This window comes from Microtus oregoni, unplaced genomic scaffold (assembly GCF_018167655.1).
Source record: "Microtus oregoni isolate MIOR12 unplaced genomic scaffold, Mior012 000068F_ref0000429, whole genome shotgun sequence".
Lineage (NCBI taxonomy): Eukaryota > Metazoa > Chordata > Mammalia > Rodentia > Cricetidae > Microtus > Microtus oregoni.
Genome location: NW_024543975.1, coordinates 1798986 through 1817354, shown reverse-complemented (window position 1 = coordinate 1817354; position 18369 = coordinate 1798986). Strand labels below are relative to the sequence as shown.

Here is an 18369-nt window from a genome sequence, read left to right as displayed (position 1 = left end):
TCTACTTTCTAAATGTAGCATTTACTTTGACAATAATATTCTTTGGGATTCAGAATAGGCACGCGAGAATATAGCCAAGTGCAGCTTCCTGCTAGTCCTTCCTGCAAGGACCAACTCCATGAGGATTTGGTCTGTAAGGATGGCTCCTTTGACACCACCAATGCTTTTCTTCTTCCCCTTCCTTCTCAGTCTGTCTCTACTACTCTCTCAGCCCCACCTCTCCTATTGGACTCTGTGATGGTTGAACTTAATTGCAACTTGATGGGATTCAGAATCATCTAGAAGACAAGCCTTTAAACATACCATTGAAGGATTATTTAGCTTCTGGGCATGTCTGTGGGGAATTAATTGAGGTGGGAAGAGCCATCCTAAAAGTGGGCGGATCTATTTCTCTGGGATGGGTCTTGGACTGCTTAAAAAGGAAAAAGTGAGGTGAGCGTGACGTTCATCATCCTGCTTCCTATCTATGGGTGGATGCAATGTGACGGACGCCTCCAGCTACTCCTACACTCATTTTCCTGCCTTCCTGGAGGATGACCGCAGATGGTGAGCAGAAATGGATCTTTTCCCCCTTAGACTGCTTTTGTCAAGGTGTTTTATCACAGCAATGGAACAAGAGATAAAGACAAGCTTCTCCCAGTCTTGTAACTTCATAAAGAGTGTCGGGAAGGTTTTCAGTGTTAAAGGCCTTGAACTGATTACTGGAACGGTGAGAATTCTGAAGTTACACAGATGCTCTTTGCTTTCTGAATGAGATTCTGTATTCACTACTGAAAGGGTTTTACAGGCCCTGGGGTTGGGAGCAGCAACAAAGAACTGTGGTTCTTGAAGGGAAGAAACTACAAAACTCACTGACAGCGCAAGTTTAATGATTATTTAAGATACTATCTATTCTAATAATGTTAGAACAACTTGAGAGATTGTTTTTGTGAATGCTGTAAAGCATCTTGTAATAAATATATAAAGCAGTGGCACTGCTTGCACCCGTTCTTAATGAGATTAAGCTGTAATAGGAATATTTCCATCTTTCCCTCCTACTCAAAGCACTTCTTCCTTCAGCATTCTCGGAAAGCTTCCTATTTGCTGTTTGGTTATTGCTGTCACCTACTGCCTTGAAATAAAACTGCAGTGGGTTTGCCTTTTCCCAAGAGATTCTCAGTGTTGTGCACTTAAGTAGAAACAGTTATTGAAGAGTGTGATGACACTCGAACTTTTCCTCAGAAGATTTTTGGTAGTACAGCCTTCAGAAATGGCCCGACAATAAGAGTAGCAGGAGAAATGGCAGACAGATTTGTTAACACACACGTACACTGAAACCCACAAATGGGCAGTTCAACTCAGATGGTTAAAGCTTAATACACTCCCCATAGGGGAGGAATGTAGGAGGAATATAGGTGTAGAGGGGCAGGAAATGACTTTAGAAGTGATGTGTAGTACAGAGAAGAGCTAATGGCCTGTGATAACATTCCTCCAGCCGTAGGCATGATGCCTGATTTTCAGTCTCATTTGTGATTTTAACTTTTAGTAAGAAGGTAGAAGGTGATTCTCTCCATCTTCAGTGGTTCGCTCTTTAAGTAGTGATGATGACTTCAGAGCTTCATCCAGTATCTGCTGAATCTGAAGTAACTTGAATATAAAATCTCAGCATCCCAAGATACTGTGTTTGGAGCTACTCTTTCCTCAGTGTTGAGAGGAGCAGCAGTTGTTCACAGCACTCTGAACTGAGTACGCCCTGAGAAAGATGATAGCTAGCCTGCACGCTATTGCAGAAGATGTACACTGGGAAGCAGTGAGGGCTCAAGAGTCCTGGTGCCTGCTGTGCATTTGCCATGATGAGTTTGATATCTGTTTTTACTCATCCAGCTCATAAGCCTAGACTTGATGCTCTGAAATCCCATTCTAGATTTCACAGTTTTTGTTAGGCACTTAAGATACTAAATAGTCCTCCTGCATGATAGTTTATTACTTTGGACCAGAGTATATTATTTCTTAATATGACTCTGTTGGAAAGAGTTCCCGGTTTTCATTGTTTGAGAAGACAGCATTGCTACTTGCCTTTGCTCAGTTAGAAGATGCAGATCAGAAAGCTGTCCGTTGTTGATACTTTAACCAGAATAATGCTCCCCAGCTTGCTGAGTTATTTTTGTGCTACCTTAGTTCAAGTTTGTGCTTGTAGCACATGCTATGATAGCAAGTCAGTTGTTCTACCTACAACGTTCTAGATTTCAGAACAATAACAAAAATAGCCGACCAGTTTTGGCCCTTAAAAGATTTACAATTATACTATTTAATAATTATAAATTATTCATTCTTTATAACTGTTGTGGTTAAACTAAAGTCAACTACACTTGAGACCTTTTCTGGTTTAATTTTTAACATCCTTTATACATGTGATTGCCAAGACACGTGGTGGAGGGAGGAAAGGGATAAAAATTAATTTAGATCTACTGTTATTGGCCTTTTAGATATTCTCCCACTTCAGGTCAGCATGACTCCTACCCATGGACTTTCCTCTTTTCAGATGGGTATCCGTGAGCGGTTCAAGCCACCTGTACAGGATTTTGCAAGGAATATCTGAAGGCTTAGACTCCAGTGACAGACTTAGTTAAATAGAGAACACTATCCCTGTCCTTCCAACTATTAATTTAGTATGGAAAAGGTACACCTATCAGTTTATTTGGTTGTAGCAAACTGACCATAATTGTTATCTTCTTGTACCTGAAACTTTGATCTAGTAATTCGATTTTGTTAAACATTGCTCTCAGTGCCCTGTTTGTTCTCCAGTTACCACTGTTGCTTTTCCTGAGTGAATCCCTGGTGAAGGTGTATGGCGGCTTCAGTGATTAAAGTTGAGGCTCTGTAGTCAGACTTCTGAATTTGAATTCTGGCATAGTTTGCCCTGTGATCTTGGGCACATTCCATGTAAATGCTGTGGATTTCCGTTTCTAGGGTATAATTTAGAAATTACCTAGTGGGCTTGTAGCAGTTAAATAAATGTAGAGAAATAGATAATGTATTTAGTGAGTTAATTAGTTTATGTAAAGTCGGGGATATTTCATCTATCTTGGGAATGTTCCTTATTTCGTGTTTGACTTTCTGGGTCTAGAGAAACCATTAATAACTGAGTATTCAAATATAGGAGTGTCCAAATAATCTGTAGTCTTACAGTGCCAGGCTGAGGTTAGATGATCATGCAGGGTGGGTTCAAGGAAAGCCTTCCACGGACCGTTTATTAGAGATACTTGGTCTGATCCGCCCTCTTAGCTACCACAAGGAAGCCTCGAAGTCAGGCTCTCTAGAAATGGACACTGGACACTTGGTTGTGAAATAACTGATTCTTTGGGTTGGGAACCTTTCTCTTCCTACCAGGTTGTAAACCATGTGATATGAGAACCTGCCCTTTCTAGTCTCTAGCAGCATATACCTTGCCTCCAAGCTTGTGGCAAATATCTGTCACATAACTGAGTAAACTCTTACATTAGCATTGAGCAGCCTGAGATATGAACTGGATATGACTTTTTCAGGTCACACATTTTTGTGCCATGGCTGTAAGTGGACCCCAAGTTTCCAGTCTCCTGCACTGTGCCTTCTCTGCTCTCTATAGACAACATGAAGATGTAAAGAGTAGAATTGATTGGCATTGTCTACAGATGACTAGTACAGAGGGAGAACACACGCTCCCAAGAGCTAGTGTGGACAGGGAAAGACATATAGATGGTAAGTACAGAAAGGCTTCATGAAAGAAAGAGCATTTAAACTGGAGTAATGAGTATTTTAGATATACCTTCAAATGTATCATTTTAGTCTCATAAGTTAATCTCAACATTTCAGTACATTATTAAAATAAACGTGCTAGCTAACAATCTTGTCTTATTTCAGTGAACAATGTGGGGATGTCATACGAGTATCCGGAATACTTTTTAGAAATTCCTGACTTGGACAATGTGAGTCTTTCTTTGTTTATTATGGTAACAAAGGAATACATGAAAGTGTCGGTGAGACAGTATGGAAGATTGATTCAGATTGAGCATCAGAATCCAGCTTTCTACAGCTCATAGCTTGGCTCTTGTGGGGTAGTTTGTTTATTCGCCCACAAATATAAAGTAAGCAGCTTCATAGGAATGCTAGAAGGATTGAATGAAAAATATAATGTCATTTATACATTGCCAGGATCAATAATAACTGTAATTTTATTATTATTATTTTTATTAGATTAAGATAGCTCTATTTTAAGTATTGGGACATCAAAAATCAGTTTAAAAACTAATAAATATGTTAATATATAGAACATAGTTGATTGAAGTAAACTAGCTTTACCAAAATGAAAGCTGCACCCTTGATACATGCGTAATCCTTTAATGAGAACTAAGAAGTCACATCCTTGAAGGACCGTGACAGTTTTTAAAATCAAGTGAAACTCTTAACTCCAATCATCTCCACTTTCCCTATTAGTTGGGAGGAAATTACTAAGTGTTTTATTTTGGATTTAATGTGTCTCTTCACTTTCAGATTTGACTTGCTCATTTACCTTACATTTTCCATATTAGTATGGATTGCTGCTTTTGTTACACATATTATAACATTGAGATAAAGTAAAAATCTGTCTCTTGACTCCAGCTCCTACTGTAGTTATAGTTTTTTGCAATATCTAAAGAAACTTCAGATGTGTCCCCCCGAAGTATATTTGTAACATCATTACTTAATAAAATTATATATTCCATTTCTTACAGGTCATCAAGAAACTGATAAATATTAATGTTCTTTCTGTTTGCAAGGTAAGCAAATTTGTTAGAAATCTGTCATGTTTTTTAGCTCTTTCTGTCTAAAAAAAAAAAAAACTGGTATGGAGTCTGTTGGCTCACTTCTGTCAACTCTTATTTACCGTGTGTATCCAGGAGAATATGATCTGTCTCCAGGAAGCAAAAAAAAAAAAAGACCCCAAACCTGTTCATCTTAGTTTGCTTTCCAACACCCTAACAATTCTCACATGTCTTCTGTGCACATTCACCATGATAAGTACCAGGACTGACTGGAAAACCTTGTTTAGGTTAAAGGCTGATTGACCTGAGCCACTTGCTCATGCTGATTTGTTTCCATCCAGACGTATGTAGTAGTTCACTGCTGTATAGGAAGTCCAAACTGGTTAGCCTGTTAGCTCAGGCTTCTTACTAACTAATTCTTACATCTTAAATTAGAAAGCCACTACACTTTGAATAACTCGTATATATACTAGTTTAGGTAAGGAAATAAAAAATAGTTTGAGTCAGAACTATTCAAAGTGAAAAATATAAGTAAGAATTAAATGTTTCACTTTGTGGTGGGAAAAACTTAGTGTTTTTCTCTATTCTGAATTTTCGAGAAAAACTATCTCCATGTCTTCATATCCCAAGAGAAACAAGCAATGACCCTCACATGACAGGTTTTAAGTCCAAGAACCTAGTACTATTACACCTGGCCTGACTTTTCATGTATGACTTTGATTTCCCCGTGTAATGTAAATGATTAGATGTGTTAATTCAGTGTTTACAGATAAGGAATGTTGGTTTATTACTTAAAAGATCACTCAAATGTATTATGTGGCAAAATGGCAAATATTTTTGTTCGATACTACACTGTATCTTTTCCCTTGTTATGATCAAGGGTCCTTCCCCCACTCCTGTGTGTGTGTGTGTGTGTGCGCGCGCGCGCGCTCGCGCAGTTTGGCTTTTATATAAACTGAAGTTTAAGCACGTAGATGATTAACCAGTGGAGATGTGAGTAGATGAAGACCAAGACCCATATTTGTCAAACTGGTGCTTTTGCTAATAGGAATATATTAAATAGTTTTAAGGGCATTTTCTTTACCAGATTCATATAAATGTTCATTCTTTAACAACCTCTCTAGGATTTCAGTATAATTAAGGAATTACCATTTTTAGCCATTTTAGTCTTGGGGTAAATTACTCTTCACTTTACTTTTCATCTGTAAATTGGAGATGATATTTCTTTACCTCAGTGACTTGTTTGAATGAAACAAGGTAATAGCTCTAAAACTCAGAGTTGGGGATGTAGAGTGCTTGCTTAGTAGGCACAAAGCCCTGGGTTCAGTCCTTAGAACTTCATAAAACCAGATATGCTTGTGTGTACCTTAGGAAGCAGAATAAAGGTAGGAGGACCAGAAATTGGAGGTCATTCTTGGCCAGGTTAAACTACATGAGACCCTGGAGAGAAGGTCAAAGAGGAATAAAGAGTTAGACACACGGACAGACAGACAGACAGACAGACAGAAGGGGTGGGAAAGAAAGGAGAGCTAGAGAGAACCTAAAAATGTTCTTATTGCTATTAAACTCAAAACTGATACTAATTGTTAAATACATGCAATAATGGTCTTATTTTTTTTTTTTTAGAAAACAAAGGTTTTAAATAGAAATTAATATAAGACTCTTCCTTTCTTCTTTTCTTAGTTTTTTTAGACACAATTTCTCAGTGAAACAGTTTTGACTGTCCTGGAACTTGATGTGTAGACCAGATTGGCCTTGAACTCACTGAGATCTGCCTGCCTCTGCTCCCCAAGTGCTGGGTTTCCTTTTAAAATGAATGGTATTGCTGCTGTTCTGATTTTTTTTTATGGTGCTTGAAACTAATGACTGTGAAGGCAGTGTGAGGTGTTTCACAGTATGCAGTCCTAAGTTAATGAGAAAGCCTTGTGCGGGTGCTTAAGCTTTATGTTGTAGAATTCTTAGTTCCAGCTATGGGCTTGTCTGCTGGACTTGTTCCACTCAGTCACCTGTGTAGGGTTTTATTCTGGATCCCCATCTTTTCTCTTGTAGTCCTGCCCACTAACACTTCATTGGTGACACTGCTTTAAGATGCTGGCCTCCTGTTTCCCACATAATGAAGTTTTTGGCTGGCCATCTGTAGAATACTAACTATAATAGGCCAAGGTTCTGCCCTTAATTCTGGAGCTTGTTCTACTCCGTGGCCACAGACTGTGCCCTTCACACAGCTTCCTAGCACATATCAGCATGTGATCCATCTCATCCTTGCTTAAAGACCAAACAGTGCTTGCGTGTGTCATGGATGAAATAGCACAAATCTAACAGCCCTGCAAAGTGTCTAGCCCATTTTTTAAAATGATGACAAACACCAGGGGTCCTACCTGTTAATCCTAGGACTTGTGCTCCTACCCTGTGGGAGTAGGTCAGGTGATTGTAAAGATCATGTAAGCCCTGCATTATAATAGTAAATTAATCCTGAACTCAAAAGAATTTCAGGTTATCGCTGGATAAATAGATGATCCAGGCGAATATTGGGGAAGAAATATCAACCGGAGCAGCTGTGGCCACACACCCCTCGTGTTTAATAGTAAACAGCTCTCCCAGGCTATTTTTGAAGTATTATTTTGTTGTGTGTGTTTGTGTGTGTGTGTGTGTGTGTGTGTGTGCGCGCGCGCCCATGTGCCCATCCATGCCTGAGTTTATGTGTACTCCATGAATGCACGAACCCACAGAAGCCAGAAGAGGGTGTTGGATTCTCTGCACTGGATGGTTGTAAACCACCATGTAGGGGCCGAGAACCAAACCTAGGTCTTCTGCAAGAGCAGTAAGTGGTCTCAACCACTGAGCCCTCTCTCAGTCCTGGTTGCTTCTTCTTTAAATCTTGTTCCATGACTTGGATGTTTTTCCATGTGGCTCACTTCATTAGTCTTTAAAGTCTTGTTGCTTGCTCTTCCAGTACTGCTTTCAGATCCTTTAGGGATTAAATTTAGCCTTGTTTTTGTTCCCTGTATAGCAGGTAAGTGGTAGAAATTCTTGAGAGGTAGCCTGTATGGCAGATAGATCAGACTTGAAGAGAAGTCCTACCAGGTAGTGTTTCCCCCAGTTTCCGATGTTCTGTGACTAAAATCTTGGGTAAACCTCATCAGAACAATGACTTTCATTCCAAATATAGGTGAATTAGGAACAGACGTGAGGATATTGAGCCTGCCTCATGTCAAATAGTTCCTGTTTTGTGCCTGGTGGGATTTCCTTCCCTAAATATGGAAAGTTTACAAATGAAATTGTTCAACTGCTATTGATTACTGCCTGGAAAATGGGAGTGGAGCCACAGCTCCAGAGTCCGGCAAATGGAAGGCTAGCTTCTTCTGACTGTATGGGATTCTACAGCAATCCATAGGCAAAACTCATCCTGTTTGTACTGCTTCTTTCTGTTATTTTCACTATCTCCCATTTGAGGTTCTCTTCCTCTTTCAAACTGTACTTGTCCTTAATTCTTGAAGTCATCATCTTAGGACCTCAAGAAAAGATGGACACTTCTCTCCTTTCCAGATGAGCACTGTCCACATGATAAACCTTAACTCCTCACAGTCCCTGCGTAAGGAAGGCGAAACATTCCTTCCTATGGTCCTCACCCCTGAAGCTCCTACAGGCCTTGGTAAATACAGTAAAAGCTAGAAAATCAAGGCTTCCATCCTCACAGAGGGAATATTCTAACCTTTGTAATTACCTTCCTTAGAACAGAGAAGAAGATGTACGGTGCTATAGCCCAGGTAAAATTCATGAACACCTCCACTTGAGTAAAGACTATTGCATTTTGGTATTTGCTTTGTTGAGGAATAGAAAGGAGCAGTCTCAAGTCAAGAATAGAAAGTCGGCTGTTCCTTTGTCAAACACTCAACCACTGTGTGTCTGGAGTGGCAGGGACCTCTGTCTCTTCTAGACTATTAAGCCTTTGAGTACTATAGGAGTGTTGGGACACACGACCAAGTACCAGAAGCTGCCTAATATGTGTATTATATCAATTTGTATACCAGAGTGGGAACACTGAGACAGCCACCTGGGCATATAGTTCCTTCAGCAGCAGGGAGTGCTGCTGTTGAAATAAAAGGAAAAATACTCAGATTAGGCTTTGACAGTTTTGTTTCTGGTTTTTTTTTTTCCCTCTAGAAGTAAGGGAAAAAAAGAAATAAGATTGTGAGAACTTTACTAATTATAAAAGCACTGCAAGATTGTTGCCAAAAATATTTGAAAGCTATATGAACACTAAGAAGAAAATAAATCCTGTGTAATCCTGGCCACAGATGGCTACATTTTAATACATTTTCAAGGATTTTTCTAGGCCAACAAGTTAATTTTAGAGTTATGTATTTCAACTAAATGATTCAATAATAGTGATTGTGATTTTGTATGGGGTAAATAAACTTCATATTTCTTTCCTAGCCTGATTATGCATATGTGTACCAGTAAATATTTTACTCTTGAAAATGTGGCTTCCTCCCATGAATTCTAGTTTAAGCTGTTGTGAAGCCCTTCATATATCTATGTACATTTATGTACTGTGTGCCACTTATGAAGTGATACTAGAGCTACATGTGAGACAATGTATATTAACTTTTTAGGTTTTAAAGTGTCTTTGTCTTATTTTAGTAGTGTGGACTAGTGAAAACATTACTATAAATGTTTATGTGTAATTATGAAACATTTGTGTTTTCCTGCAGTCTTTGAAGTTCTCCTTATTGTAAAAGTTCTTTTTGTGATGACTTCTGTCTTTGGGGAAAACTGTGTGTTGCTTTTCTGTTGTTGTGATATGACACAGTGATGGAGGCAGCGTGTAGAAGAAGGAGTTTGTTTGGGCTTGTGGTTCCAGAGGAGTAAGAGGCCATCGTGGTGGGAAAGCATGGCATCAAGTTGCACGCTGAACCCCACCCAGAGCCAACTGGAAATAACACGAGTATTTAAGCCCTCAAAGCTGCTTCCTGTGACATGCTTCCTCCAAGGCTGCATGCACCTCCTAAGCCTCCTTAAAGAATAGCACCAACTGGGGAGCAAGTATTCAAATACAGAGCCTGTGGGGGACATTCTCATTCCAACCACCATAGAATGGAGTTAAAATTACTTGCTGTGCATTTGTTGAGGCAACCTCAAGTGAAAAGAAAAAAGGCTGGAAGTCACATTTATTATTACTATGTACCTAATATTCTTAACCACTGAGCTCACAGTTGTGATAACATCATTTTAGAAATATGTAAGGAGAAACATCAGACTTCCTGGCACAGTGATTATCACCTGCAAATGGTCTAAAATTAGCATATTGAATTAGCTACAGAAACACCCTGTGAGCTGTGAAGTAGAGTGCAGATGCACGGCAAAATTTCATAAAAATACTTGGTATATGGGTATAGATACCCTTATATTAAGATACTAGTCAATAAATGCAAAGTAAAATGAGACTTAACAACTTAAAATGTCCTATGTAATTGTGATGTTAGAGAGAATTTAATGTGAACATAGTGAAGTCTGTCTACTTATATGTTGTGTAGTAATAGGAGCGGCAGGGCTGCATCCCTGGCACCCGGCCGCCCACATGGCTAGCTCTAGCTTATGCCCCGAAATAATTACACGGAAACTGTATTCTTTTAAACACCGCTTGGCCCATTTCTATCTAGCCTCTTCTAGGCTAGTTCTCACATATTAATTTAGCCCATTTCTAATCATCTGTGTTGTACCCCAAAATGCTCTTACCGGGAAGATTCTAGCCTACGTCCATCCTGGGTCAGAGCTGAATCGCGTCTGCCCGGGAGAGTGGGGCATGGCATCTCTGCTCCAGAGAGCAGAGCTATCAGTCTGAGCTCACTCCTTCTTCCTCCCAGCATTCTGTTCTGTTTACTCCACCCACCTATGTTCTAAGCTATGAGCCCAAGCAGTTTGTTTATTACTTAGCCAATGAAATCAACAGAGTGATAAATGACACTCCCACATCAATGTTGAATATTTTTAAATTATTTGTATATATGTGCTCAAGAAAAGAAGGCCTGGAGTTGGATTTATCACTTAGAGTCTGATTGGCAGGAAAGGTAATGTCAGACCTTCAGTTGGTTTTATAAAAGCATGAAGTGTTCAAATTAACTTTTCTGTAACTTTTCAGTGTTAATGATGTTTGACTTTTTTTCTCATGAACTTCCATAATCTCTGAAACTCTACCTGGCTCCTAGCTGTAGCTGCTCCCTTTTCTAAGCACCAGTGCCCTGTCTGCTCTAGGAGTATCCTGCTGTGGGTCTTGAGTTCCTCTCACCCATGCTGGTGACTGCAGAGAAAAGAGAAGGACGGCTCCTTACTCTCTAGTGTTGCTCTAGCCCTCAGTTGATATGCAGAGAATATTTTCAGTGTCTTTATCTCCTGGGTTTTGTAAAGTTGCATCAAGAGTACTTTGTGATTTTAGTTCTCCTAAAACTATGAATTTGCAAAATTCTTCTGCTTTGAGTGTTCAAGTTTTGTTTTTCTGTTTTGGGTAAATATAGAGTTTTAATCATCACTACAGCCTAATCTTAAAATTATTCCACTATCCAAAGGAGATCTCAAATGAAATATTTTAAAATACTGAAAGAAATGTCTAGAAACTTTTGTATGGTCAGTTGAAATGGATGACCTTGAAATGTGTTTCTGACCTTGGTTCTAAACTACGGGGCATGTAATGCTTAGGGGTAGCACTGGGTGCTAAATGGTAGTGTAGTGTGATTGTGGGAGACACCAGTGTCCCTTCAGAGGTATTTGGTGTGTTGCTTGTGGGGTCTCGCATGCACGCGCATGCACACACACATACACATCTTTATTTTAAGTCAAGAATGTAATACCGTATGGTGTATTTAAATCTTCATTTAACATATTAGGACTTCAGAGAAGAAGAACGTAGCTCAGAATCACACTGTCATAAGAAGGGCTGGAATTAGGGCCTGAGTGCACAGTTGCCTTAACATTCTTTGGTTATGTATTAAATAGCTGTTGTTTGCCTCTGGAAAGGCAAATCTCGGGAAAAACGTGAGCAAAGTTAAAATTCATATTTAACCTGAAAAGGAAAGAGAAAGTAACTGTGTTGGAAAGACAAACTCTGAAGTCAACCTTTACTTTGACTTGGTTCTAGTTTGAAGCCCAGTAGGGACATTTTGAATTGGGTCAAAGAAATTGAGAAAATTGGAGAGGATTGTCTTTTCAAAACTGTAAAATATTTAATCTTTTGCTTATGGAACTATTCTTTTGGGGAAGGAGTCGTGAAATGTTAACACTGATCAGTCTTTACCAACGTAAATGGTCAATCTTGGTAGTTAGAGTTTTAGCTAAAACACTGGGTACCTAGGGCAGTAGTACATACCTGCTTAACATGGGAAAAGGGCCTCAAGGTTCATGCCTGTACTGTAAAACAAACAAAAGAGAATATTGGATAAGTCTTGTAACAAATGCATTCACAACATAAACAGAATCAAAATGGGTTGTCAGGTTCAGAGCAAGTTAAAAATCAGGGTGCTTAGTGGAACGGGTGCTCAGAGTGCTACCCAGTAGCTCCTCTGTCCCTAGGGATCCTTAGCCTGTCACCCTACCACATATGGCATTCACTCTGATGCCATGATGACTCCTTCCCTTCATCCACTTTCTATATATAAAGAAGGGGAAAAGATGGCAGAGAAGACAACCTATTTTCCTTTTCTGAGTCCATGACCAAGACGTTGTTTGTCCTACTTCTTATAAAGTAGTTATAAGCCACATGCAGTTGTCAGAGAAATTGTAAACATGTTTTTTATGGGAACCACCAAGAGTGGCTCTGAAACTTTATCTGCAGTCTAATAAAGGAAAGAGCAAATGCTGGAAGACAGCTAAAAGTTAAGGAGGGAACACGGGAAGTTCTTGTCTATACTTGGTTTACAGTTTCTCCTTTTGCACCTGGGCCAGAAGATTTGGTCAGATCTTTCTTTTGAAATGTTTCCCCTAAACTCTGAAGCCAGTCCTTGCTCTGAAGTTGGTGATAGTCTGTCCATTTTTTGATATGGTGAGAGCTTGAGCGCTGTTGCTGAGCGCTGACCAGACCGGAGCTAACCTTTGTACGTCCACAGTGCACACTCTGCAGAAAGTCTTCATGGCCTTTTCTTCAGAGTCTTTTATCAATAGGCTGTCATTTTGATTGGTGCATGATATTGCTCAATATAAACGGCTTAAAATGTCTATGCTTGCCAAGCATTTCAGCTTCTTGTGTTGCTTAGAAAATCAGCACAAGGTGAATCAGGACTTGATTAACTGTGAGGTCATCCTGACAAAGATTGCACTTCGAACTTTTCTTGAAGAATAATATCCCCAAACAGTTCAGTTGTAGCCTATCTCATCGTTGCGTATATTTGGCCAGTAATTATGAAGTTGCTAAACTGCACATATCACCTTTTCATTGTTGGTTACTACAGACCACAAATGGTTAAAGTTACCGATTTTTTTTTTTTTGCTCACAGCTAGCTGGACCTCAGGGAAAAAAAGAATGCACTTACTATTTGCCAAATTTGCTATCGTTTGCCTCTATAAAGCCTTTTTTGATCAGAAAAGATCGAATTAAGATTTGAGGTCTTAATATTAGAAAGCCTAAGTCATCTTGGTAGGTGAAATGTTACATGTGATAACATCATTCTCTTCTGGGATGGACGTAGAGATGTCCACATACTATAGAGTCTTTGTTATTTGAAGGTGCCCATGCCAGCCTTACTTTTCAGACAAGACCTAATCTTGCCACGTTCACAGAGAACTTTCTCGGTGTGCTCTCCTTATGTACTCCTAGCACAGTAAAATTAAATGGCATGTATAAAATAAGCTTCTCTCTTTAGAGTGATGCGTGGATTCGTGATTCCCTTCTCTTTGGTGTGGGCGGATGTCCTTCACTCCTTTGTTGCTTGTGTCCTCAGCCATCATGAATGTTTTGTTTTGTCTTGCAGGTGACACGCTTGGTGCTGCCTGGAATGGTAGAAAGGTGAGTCACACGCTCGCACACAAACACTGTGGATGCAGAGCTCATTATTATTTATAGGGAGAACCCTTTCTTTGAGAATTTTATTAAAGTGACTAATGAACCCAACTCTGTCTTAGCACCAGGCGAGTCACACTGTGGAGCATGAGTCATTGGTGGAGGAGGCCTTTTCCACTAGACTTTGTTATTTCCCTCTCTAGGGTTGCGGTGGTTCCTTTAGATCAGGATTAAAAAGCCAGCCTGAGTCACCATCACTAACTCAATTGCCTGCTATTCTGAGGGGGTGGATAGAGTTCCTGGGATATTCCCGGGAACGCCTCCTTAAAGCTGTAGCCACTTAGAGCCTAAATTGGTAGAGTATCCTGAAGTAAGATGTATTCCTCTGGTATTTCCAGAGAGGGAGTGGACACCGGAGGGACAAGGCATGGTGGAAAGTGACCAGATGTCCGACTGACACTTAGAGGAAAAAGCAAAGTCCACTATTACTAATGTTTCAGTTGGAATTGAAGAATTCCCTAAATGTCTGCACTTTTGTTGAGAAGTGGGTGGTTGCATTTTCACATGTGAGATAGATAGCACTGAGTATAAAGTTTAACTCTGTTTCCCTGTCACAGGAATCGAAATGTTGGCCTAGGCATTCAAAGAAAACCTGCTGAAGAGAGCTGGGTTTGACTGTTGGGCCAGCTTGTCATTTTATTTTAGCACTTCGTCAAAGCTTTGACAGGGGAGGAATGAAACTAGGATCCACTTCTGTTAAAAGACCAGATGTAGGCTGGTGGTGGTGCATGCCTTTAATCCCAGCACTTGGGAGGTGGAGGCAGGTAGATCTCTGTGAGTTGAAGGCCAGCATGTCCTGCAGAGTGAGTTCCAGGACTGCGAGGACCACACAGAGAAACCCCATCTCAAAAAACAAACAGAAAAAGACTAGCAAGTATATGCATATCAAATCCTTCCATATGTTGTGCCGCATTCCACCTTGTGGGTGAGGAAACACCGTTTAGGAGTCCATTTGTTGATCACGTGCAGTGCAGTGACTGGTTAAGAAACTGTTTAATTCTGTTTTAATGTACTGATTTGTATATTCTAATTGTCTTATTTTAGTAAGGTTTCCCTTTAAAGCCTTCAAGATGAGTATTGACCGACAGTGGGGCATGCTTCCAAAGATAGGACATGAAAATGACAGTGATCAAACCATACCAGAACTCTAAGAGGGACAGAGTAGAATCCAATAAGTGAAATTTGAGCCACTGTCTTAATCTGAGTTTTAACATCTGCAATGGCACTATAAAGAAATCTTTGGACTTGGAGTAGGGTTCGGTTATACAACATTTGCCTAGCATGCCTTGGGGTCCATCTCCAACACCAAAAAACAAAAAACAAAATAAGGACATCAAAGTTGTGTGCCACAAAAGTGTTATGAAAGAATTTTTTAAAGTACACTGTAAAAACTATATAAAGGGAAGTCGTGGCTCTGAAGTCATTTCCTGGAGCAGAAAGTCTTGTATCCATAGAATGGCAAGCCCAGATCATTGCATTAATTGAAAGTAATTCCACCCTGTTTAGGTCTGCAGAAGGTGAGGACTCAGTGATACGGGGTGCCATGAAGCACATGAAGCAGAGGCAGATCTAGAGACTGATCTAGAGATCTAGGGCCATTTCTAGACCTGGCAATGCCACCAATTACAGCTGACATTGGATATGAAAGACCAGCATGAAGAGGGGAATTCATGTTCATCCAGCAGAGCTTAGCTTGGAAAATCCAAATGAGTTCAATCCTTGCCTTTCAAGAATTCAAGTTGCTTTTATGCTGACGTTGAGAAACAACCTAGTAGAAAGCCAATAAAAGCTGTGAAAAGCTGGAATCATAGAGGGGGGGTGGTGTTTGTGGTGCTGGCCAAGGACTAGTTAGACATGTGTAAAGCTTATTAATCAGTACTCTGTGTTAGCACAAGGGACATCCATGTCAAGTGGAGTTTTAGGAGTTAATAGGTATATTAGTCAGTATGTTCTGACTGGAGTGATAGATTAACCCCTAACTTTGTAACTTCATGATTTATCATAGTAAAGATTTCTTTTCCCTTATTTTTCTACCTAGTCCATAAGGAATGCCAGACTCCTTACAAGTGCTCTTACTCAGTGAGAATACCAATCCTATGGAAGCCACCATAGGACAGGCCACTTTGGGGAGGTGTGAAGAGCAGCTAGAATGGAACGCTGCCCTTTAGAAGGAGCCCTTTGTTGGTGGTTTCTTTGCCCTCTTCCCTTTCAGTGATTCTATCTCTGATGTGTGAGATTTTTCCAAGCCTTAGAACTATAGCCAACCTACTATCAATAAACAAGCATCAATAATCAGACTGACATTATCACCGACACACAGAGAAAGTGCATAATTACATTATCAGGAAACTTGCTCTCTCTACTTCCCTGGAATTACAAACATTGTGTACAGCTGGAGCCAAGAGGTGGTTGCCATAACAACTGTGGAAAGGCTAAAAATAGCGTCTTTCATATTGTACTGCTTAAGGTGGAATTATGACATGTTATGGTGTTTTAGGGCAGGTAATTCTCTTTCATGTGCTAAATGTTTGCAAACTTTCTTCAACAAAGCAATATTTGTATAGTGTGAGCATTTGATTGCTGGTTCTAATTGTATGCCTGACCCCATGTTTCATGATTCTTTTCTGACATTGAGCTCTGTTTTGATAGTTTCTCTGTGTTCTTAGGAGTTAATTAGAGAACTGTCTACACCAATTTCCGTTTTCCGTCTAAGCTTAGAAAACTCTGTAATGACCCTGCAGGAGTGCACTTCTGTCTTCTCTCATGTGTAGTGGAACTGCATAGGACTGAGATGGAGTCTGTATCTCACAATTCTGTGACTGGTTAGCAGTCTACACGCACTGACCTCTGGCTCTCCTCCCTTCTTCCCTCTGCTGCAGAGTGGGGCAATGCTGAGCTCTCCTGAGTCAGGCCAGAATCTGACTTTTTCAAAAGAGACTATTCCTCCACAGCCATAGTGTTCATAGAGGTGACGACAGGGATGCCACAGAGCCTGACAGAATAGTGAGGCATTTATAGAACAAAAGCTTGGCAATTTTTTTTTAATCCAGGTGACAATTAAAGGGAATCTTGCGGGGGTTGGGAGTGCCGAAGTCTAAGGGAATCCTAGGGAATTTAGCTGTAGGGAAGCTGTAAATGCAAGATGCTGAATTTTACAGGACCTGACAAGCCTATTGACTGGCTTTAGGAGGACTAATAAAAAGGAGGTAACTGGAGATGAAGAGGTGTGTCTTTAAGTGGAGTTGATTGTTCTGCTGTTTCGGCAACATTATAGTTCCTGTAGCTTCTCAGAGGTCTGTACACCCAAGTCACTATCACAGGATGGCTAGCAAGTAAGCGGCACGGTCAGATACGAATATTGCACCACAGAAAATGTTGCTTCATTTGTTTATCTGATGTCACAACAAACTAGGAAATGTGTCGAAGTATGGGCAAGACGGGTCTTCAGTAATAGACCTTCAAAGAAATTCTTAGTGTCCTTCTATTATTCCCAAGCCTCTAGAAGGTGAGAGATTAACCAGCTTGACTTATGTTTGTCTCTGTGTGCAATTAGGCGTAGCCTATTTTGCCCTTCTGCTTGATGTAACAGAGTTGTCATGAGCCTGGCTGTGCCATGGAAACTGGTTTAACGTCACTAATTCTGCTTAGAAGGATTAGAGCTAGACAAAGTAGTTGATTGTAAAGATGAGGCCCTTATACCCCTAGTCCCAAATATTCAACCCCATTTCTGCATAAGGAGATACCTTACAGAGATTGTGACAGGGTGTACTAGTGTTCAGTTTGGGGTGCAGACAAAATGAAATAGAATAGTTTTTCCCTGGAGGAGAGAGATCTGAATGCTGTTACTGGCAGTCATAGGAAGGTCTTTAGTAGACAAGTATGCATAATCTCAACAGTGGCAGATTGGTAGGTGGGGTGCTTTCTCTGCTGTCGTTTAGACACAATTATGAGTTGGCTGTGTATTTACTCACATCTAGTACATTCTCATTTTATACAGTACTTTGACAGTCTTAAATATGTTTTGTTGTATTTTGAAATATAAGTACTTTGTTTTTTGTGAAAGTATTTGAAAATTTTGACTTTGTAGCTCTACACACTAGTAATTTTCTTTCTTTTCTCCTTTTCCTTTTCTTCTTTTGGGTTTTTATTCACTTTTAACTTATATGTAAAGATATTTTTCCTTCATGTAAGTCTGTACACCACATGTAGCAGAAAAGGCATTGATTCTTTAGCTCTGGGGTTACAGATAACTGTGAGCTGCCATGTGAGTTCTGGGAATCGAACTCAGGTCTTTGCAATAATATCCAGTGTGCCAACCCATCTCTTCGGCTCCTACACATTTTCAGTCAGAGTAGAATATTTGAGAAACAAAGATCTTAGTTACCTCAAGAATAGGTAAGTAAAAGAATGATTGCATCATTGTGACATGTTAGGTTGTTGATGTTATTTTATAAAATGGGAGAAGAGCTTTTATTATCTTTAGATGACTTTTTCTCTAATGAAGCCATAGCATGAAATTTTAACCTTTTACCTTCAACCTTACACATCATTTGTGGGTAA

The 18369-nt window shown here is 39.9% G+C and overlaps 1 protein-coding gene across 1 annotated transcript in view; it reads left to right on the top strand.

Moving 5' to 3' along the window:
- The window catches only part of Hsd17b12 (hydroxysteroid 17-beta dehydrogenase 12), a 152479-nt gene that overhangs the window by 119018 nt on the left and 15092 nt on the right, over positions 1–18369 (top strand). Inside the window, exons 5-7 of the mRNA XM_041641325.1 lie at positions 3880–3944; positions 4731–4775; positions 13721–13755. Of these exons, the coding sequence (XP_041497259.1) occupies positions 3880–3944; positions 4731–4775; positions 13721–13755 (145 nt within the window). The remainder of the gene's footprint in view (positions 1–3879; positions 3945–4730; positions 4776–13720; positions 13756–18369) is intronic.